The 6,804-nt window shown below is 59.3% G+C and overlaps 1 protein-coding gene across 2 annotated transcripts in view; it reads left to right on the forward strand.

Annotated features, from left to right (window-relative positions):
- The first annotated feature begins 26 nt into the window (after nt 1-26).
- Nucleotides 27-6,804, forward strand: part of LOC107150825 (diphosphomevalonate decarboxylase) — a 32,008-nt gene continuing 25,230 nt past the window's right edge. The window contains exons 1-3 of one of the 2 annotated variants that reach the window (XM_015495964.2): nt 27-243; nt 3,878-4,498; nt 5,712-6,431. In XM_015495964.2, the coding sequence (XP_015351450.1) occupies nt 168-243; nt 3,878-4,498; nt 5,712-5,893 (879 nt within the window). In that variant the 5' untranslated portion in view covers nt 27-167 and the 3' untranslated portion in view covers nt 5,894-6,431. Of the gene's footprint in view, nt 244-3,877; nt 4,499-5,711; nt 6,432-6,804 lie in introns of those variants that run through there. The other variant, XM_015495966.2, reaches the window with a different exon arrangement.

The following is a 6,804-nucleotide window of genomic DNA, read 5'->3' on the forward strand; positions in this document are numbered from 1 at the left end:
GTCCCGCCCCGCCGCGCCGGGCTCTGATTGGCCGAGGCGGCGCGTTATGCTAACGAGCCTGACCCTTCCCGCACCTGCCGGCCTCGCTGCCCGCGGCCCGGCGCCGCAGACGCTGCAGTGGGACCCCGTTCGCCTCCAGCGCCCAGACCACCACCCCAGCGGGCACCATGCCGCGCTCCTTCCTGGTGAAAACGCACCTCAGCCACAGAGTCCCCAACTACGGACAGCTGGAGACGCAGAGAGGTAGGGGCTGCCTCCCCGCGTCCCTTCCCAGAACTCGCCCCTGCGGGACGGGAGGGAGGCGGGAGGTCTCCGAGAGCGGAGCCACACCTGTCCCAGGTGAGAGGAGAAGGAACTAACTCTTCAGCACAGTTGGGGCCCAGGAGTCCTTCCTGGCCAAGACCGGGGCTGCAGACAAGGAGATGGCCCACGGGCCCTTCTCCACTTCAGACCTGCCTCTGGGCTCTTCTCCCTGCTTGGAGAAGTTTTTCAGGCCACCAGGTCTCCTTGTGGACCGGCATCCATTCCCACCACTACAGTTCCGGCTAAGGGGACCCTGGAGTAATTTTCCCTGTGGAGGAAGTTTGGGAAGGTCAGAAGGCCAGCCAGGCACTGTGTCCACCCACCCAGGGGAAGCCCAAGTAATCCCCAAAGTCGTGAAACTTGCCCTGGGGTAGGGGGAGAGAGAGGAAGGGCCATCTGGAGCTGCCCAGGGAGGATTCCCCAGAGCATCCTCAGGGGACCAGAAGAAGGACCCCTGTGTTCCCTGGGGTTCAGAGGCCCAGCTCTCATTGTTCAGCTGGGTTTCCAACAGCCTTCTTGCCCCTCTGATGGGGCCTCCCGCCCCAAAACTCCCCTCACCCTTTTGCTTACCGGGTGCAGGCTGGGTCGAGGGACTGCAGTTCTCCAGTCAGGCTCAGGTATCCACTTGTTCCTGTCCGCAGAGCACGTGGGCTGGAAATTCGCTCCTCAGAGGAGAGCCTGCCCCAGTGCAGAGTGGCCCCCACCCAGCTGGGCAACTTCTCCAGAAGGGGACCCCCTGCGGGTTGCATTCTAGAGCTCAGGACCCCCCAGCCACACCGGTCACCCGTGGGAGCCCTGCCCTGTGCCTGGGGCAGGGGAGTGTCCCCTGGATCAATTGCTACCCAGGCTGCCACCAGGGGGTGCCACCTAGCACTATGCTCTTCCAGTTTGCATTTTGAAATCAATTTAAAGAGTCACCAGAACTTTTTAAAAACAAAATAGAAGTATTAGAGTGCAGAGCTCACAGTGAGTGAAACTTTTGTTTCAAATTATGTATGTGGATGTAACTATAGCTACGACAGGAATCTGGTTTCCATGGGTCACAGCCTCGTTTTTTTCTTTTTTGGGTGACAGGAATGGAACCCAGGTCGTTTGTTGGCTACCTGCATGCTAGCAAGTAATAACCACTTAACTCACCCCTAGCCCCAGGTCATAGTTTTCTGGGGGGTGGTGGTGGTACGGGGATTGAACTCAGGGGCACTGGACCGCTGAGCCACATCCCAGCCCTATTTTGTATTTTATTTAGAGACCGGGCCTCACTGAGTTGCTTAGGGCCTTGCTTTTGCTGAGGCTGGCTTTGAACTCGTGATCCTCCTGCCTCAGCCTCCTGAGCTGGGATTACAGGTGTGCGCTGCTGAGCCTAGCTAGCTTTTGTTTTGTATTTTTAGAATCATAGATTTTTTTTTTGATTGATTCTTTTTGGTTATACATGACAACAGGATTCATTTGACATAATTATAAAAGGATGGAACATAATTTGTTCAATTTCAGCCCCTCTTCTTCCCCTGTCCCTCCCTCCCCCGTTTCCTTCCCTCTACTCTCCTGATCTTTGCCTGGTTAGATTTTTCTTTTTCCACGTTTTTATTGGTGCATGACGGTTGTACATTGGATTGGATTTGCTGTTAGATATTCATACACGCAAACAACATAACGATAGAATTCCACCAATCTCACTGCTCAGCGCCTCCTCCTCGCTCCCTGAGGTCATAGTTAGAAAAGCTTAAAACCATTGTTGAGGGGCTGGGTTGTGGCTCAGGGCAGAGCGCTTGCCTAGCATGTGTGAGGCACTGGGTTCCATTCTCAGCACCATGTATAAGCAAATAAATAAATAAAGGTCCACCAATAACTGATAAAAATATTTTTAAAAAACCATTGTTTAGGGTCACTGGGGTCATTCCGTGCACCAGCCTTACCATCTGAATGTGCACCTCTGAGCTCCCGCAGGGCCCAGTGGGACTGTCTTCCTCCTCCTCCTGCCAGGATGTCACCTCAGAAGAGACCTGAGATGTGGAGGTTTGGGCCCCCCACTCTCTCCTTTTAAATAAGTGCCTCTTTAGGGCACCCAGGGAACCCCAGAAGCCAGAGGGGCACTCAGACCCCCTCCCCAGGAACCTGGCTGTAGAGTGAGCAGAGAGCAGAGGCTGTGGGAGACTCTGGCTGAAGACAGTCACTGGCCCCAGCCTGGGGGCCCTTCTGGCCTGTGCTCTGAGGTGGCCGCAGGGTCCACAGTTGGGACAGAGAGGGGCTGAACCTGAGTCGGAGCCTCAGGGAAAGTGACTTCCCCTGGAGAGAGGCCCTGATAAACCTGGGTGCAGGGGCGTGGCAGTCCCCTGCTGTGGGACCTCACTGTCACTGCCCTCCCCTCCTCTGGGAGGACAGAAGCCTGATGTGCTCCTTATGATTGGGGAAGCAGGAGAGGGCAGGAGGGCCAGCAGGGGATGGCGTTCTCCACTGGGCCTCCGTGGTCCTCTCTGCCTCCTCTTCCTTTTCCTGTGCGAAATGGCATCCCACTGTGCTGCCTGGGCTTCTGGTGACTCCCGTGTTGAGCACCTCTTCGTGGGTTCGTTGGCTACCTGTCTATGTCTTCTTTGGACGAACAGCTGTTCTTATCTTCTGCCCATTTTAAGTTCTTTCCTGTTGAGTTGCAGACGTTCTGTATGTAGTCATGCTTTGTATATTCAGATCAAATATCTGATTTACAAATACTTTCTCACAGCCTGTGGGTTGTCTTTCTCTACTCAAAGGAGATGGAAATGGGGCCAGAGGTTTATCTCAACACATAGGAAAAAGGAATGGGCAGAAGGCTGTTTGGTGATTCAGACCTCCAGGAGCCCAGACTTCCTCTTACCTGCAGAGGAGCCTCTTTATTCGGGCATCCAGTTGGCATTACAACTGGATGAAACACACGGCGAGCTGGTCCTTAACACAGGAGCCAGGGCCAGAGCACCAGCCGAGCCAGGAGCAGGTCTGCTGCCCGCTAAGACGACAGTGACTGAACCCGGGTGGCCACCGAGCCCGTTCGTGCATGTTCCCAGAGAAGGGAGCATGTGCTGCCTGGAGCCGTGGAGTGTGCAGAGCACAGCACATCCTGATGCACTCACGGAGACGTCATGGGGTGATGGTGGGGTGACTGGAGGCCAATTATCATGGGGGTGGGAGGGGTGATCTCACAGCATCCTGTACCAAGTGTTCTGACCTGGGGCTGCCGCGTGGGAGCCTGGAGGGTGCTGGCCCAGCTGTTGCCCACCACCTCGGGGCATGATGGGAGCTCCCCAGAGGGGTCTGCAGGCAGGGCGTGCAGGGAGAGCTGGTTGCTGTGAGAGACGGTCCCTTCTCGCTGTTGTGCACAGCAGAGACTTAATCTTAGACCCAGGTTCCTGTGATTCTGGGCCCTGGCTGCAGTCACCACCACCTGTGTGGCCCCTGCATCTCGGTCCTGGGCAGTGTCCCCCCTTCCTGTGGGCTGCTGATGGCCTCAGAGATGGCTGTGGTCACAGGCATGAACGGGACTGTGAGAGCAGATGGCGTTGGGACTCTGTCTTCACCAAACCTTCTCTCCCCTCTGCCCTTCCAGCAGGTGATGACACCTGTTCTGCCTGTCGGGGGCCGGGGGCACTGCTCCACCCCCCCAACAAGGAGGCCGCTCCCACACCCAGGGCACCTTCCAGCCCCCGGGACAGCACGCCTGCCATCGCCTGCCTCTCCCTGCCTCTCCTGCCACATCATGAGGAATCACCAGGGGCCTCAGGGTCACACCCACAGGAAATCAGCTGGATGGGCCCTCGGGCTGGCCAGGCCCCCAGCGTCCCTCTCAAAGACAGCCTGAACCACTTGAACCTGCCCCCACTGCTGGTGCTGCCCACCCGGTGGCCCCCGATCCTGCACCCGGATGGGCACAGGGCTCCAGACAAACTGTGCAGGGCTGAGGGGACTCCTCGAACTACAGGGGGCTTCGAGTGCGGTCACTGTCACAAACCCTACCACACACTGGCGGGCCTGGCCAGGCACCAGCAGCTGCACTGCCACCTGCAGGCCGGGCGCGCCTTCACCTGCAAGTACTGCAGCAAGGAGTACGCCAGCCTGGGCGCCCTCAAGATGCACATCCGCACCCACACGCTGCCCTGCGTCTGCCAGCTCTGCGGCAAGGCCTTCTCTAGGCCGTGGCTGCTCCAGGGCCACGTCCGGACCCACACGGGTAGGAGGTCAGGGCTGCGGCCCCAAGAAGGGTCTGCCTGGGGGCAGGGTGTGGGCTGGAGGAGGGCGAGACGCGTCCGTGTCCGTGTACAGCCTCTGCCGGCCTGGCCCGCCCCTCTCCTGCAGCTGCCAGGATGCAGCCCGTACCCTCTCTCAGCCCTGCAGGTCAGACACCTGAATTCATGGCGTCGGGGGCCACACTGCCCCGAAGGCTCTAGGGGAGGCTGCTTCCTGCCTCTCTCAGTTCCTGCCTCTGCCTGGGTCTTCATCTGAGCCCCCAGTGCGTCTGTGTCCAAGTCTCCCCCTGCCGTACGACACCAGTATCGGTCCCGTGGATAGGGGACACCGTCAAGCCTCCTCTTAACTATCATATCTGCAAAGACCCTGTTTCCAAGTGAGGCTGCAGGAGTCAGTGGACACATCCCTTTGGGGGACGCAATTGGACACGAGACTGGACCGAGCACTGGAGGGCAGGGCTCAGTGGGGCGTCTACCCATGTTTCAGGGCCTCCAGGACCTGCAGCAGGGAGAGGGGTGAGAAGGCCCAGTGGGCATCAGAAGCAGGTCAGCAGAGTCACACATGGCCAGCACCAGGGCAGAGACTCTGGCTCTGGGGAGTTGGAGCCAACCTGTGGGCTTCCAGCCAGCAGGAGGCAGGTGCTGTCAACACTCCACAGACTGGGGCACTGGGAGGGATTGTCAGCGATCCTGGCCTTGTTCTTGGTAGGGTCATCCTGGGGTCCACGTTTCTACGGAAAGACCTTGTCCAGTCCCTGGTCACCATGACTGGAAGTGGTGCCTCTCAAGGACCATGCTTCTCCGTCCCTCTTTGCCCCCACCCTGGCCTCGGCTGAAAGCCAGTGGTTCCCACCTTCTGCTGGCCAGGGTCCCAGAAGAGATACCAGAGGCTCCCAGTGATGGACAGACCGGGCAGCCAGGGAGCCCTGCCAGGCAGAGCCAGTGAAAGCTAGCCAGCCCTAGGCGGACTGTGTTCCTAGGAAGGGCCTCAGATGCTGCGGCCTGGTCCCTGGGTGACAGTCTATAGCCCCACCTGGCCCGTGGGTGACAGGCTATGGCCCCAGCAGCTTCCATCTGGGGCCTCAGTGTGAGGGTGCTTGGAGGGGAGGAGCGGACTGCTCACAGAGAGCTCCTCTCACCACCTGTGGCATTGTCCTGGTCTGTGGTCACTCATCTGTCCTTGTCCTCCTCCCACAGGTGAGAAGCCCTACTCCTGCCCTCACTGTAGCAGGGCCTTTGCTGACCGCTCCAACCTCCGGGCCCATCTGCAAACACACTCTGGCACCAAGAAATACCAGTGCAAGGGTTGTGCCAAGACCTTCTCCCGCATGTCCCTTCTGGCCCGGCACGAGGAAGCCAGCTGCAGTCCTGGCCCCTGAGAGGTGTGGTGGGTGCAAGGGCCTCATCAGAGAACGGGAGGCTGGCAACCCTCGTGGCAGCCCCATGACACCAGAGGTGACCAGCCAGGACCAAGAAGCCCAATGGGGCCACTAGTCGGCCTCCCACCCACGGAGCCCCTTTCAGAGATGCTGCACTCAGGAGGGCACTTCAGCATGAACAGCACGGTGCCGGTCTGACTTGGCCTGGTCTCTGCTTCCAGAGTGTGACCGTTGTCCCTGGCGCTGCTCGATCCCGGCCACGAGGCTAGGTCCACCCAGCCCCTCTGCAGCTGTTGGGCAGCACGTTGACTTGTGGTGGACTCGGCTGCTTCTCACCTTCCTTGGCTTGGGGGCTGGGGAAACCTGCACCTGTGTCACTTTGCCAGACTCCCTAGGATGCAGGAGCAGGACCAGGAGCAGAGGGCGCTGGGCCCACTGACCCTGCTGCGGGACCTGGGCCCGCTCAGAGTGGGGGCTGGCCTGAGGCGGCACTGCCTTCTGGGGGAGCAGGGAAGGTAATAAAGAGCCCCTACTCCTGCCTCCTGTGCTCTGTGAGGTCTTGCGTCCTCCCACCCTGGCTCTGCAGAGGAAGTGGACTCTGGTCATCTCCGGGCAGCAGGCTTCGGGATAGTTGGGGCCTTTGCACTGAGAGTGTTATGGGGGCCCCTTCTCTGGAAAACAAGACTCACCAGGAGACCCCCTCAGAATAGCGTGGAAGGTGAAGGAGGGGCTCCAGGGAGCAGGGCTGGGATGGGACCAGGGCAGGGAATGTGGGGGTCTGGCTGGACGGCCTCCGGAGCAGAGGAGAGTCCAGGCTCTGGCTCCTCTCCATGGTCTAACTGGCTCCAGCTCAACCCTGGAGGTGACATCCAGAATGACAGGAGGCCGAGGCACCCACAGACCCGGGGGGT

This window comes from Marmota marmota, unplaced genomic scaffold, assembly GCF_001458135.2.
Source record: "Marmota marmota marmota unplaced genomic scaffold, marMar, whole genome shotgun sequence".
NCBI classification, from domain to species: Eukaryota; Metazoa; Chordata; class Mammalia; order Rodentia; family Sciuridae; genus Marmota; species Marmota marmota.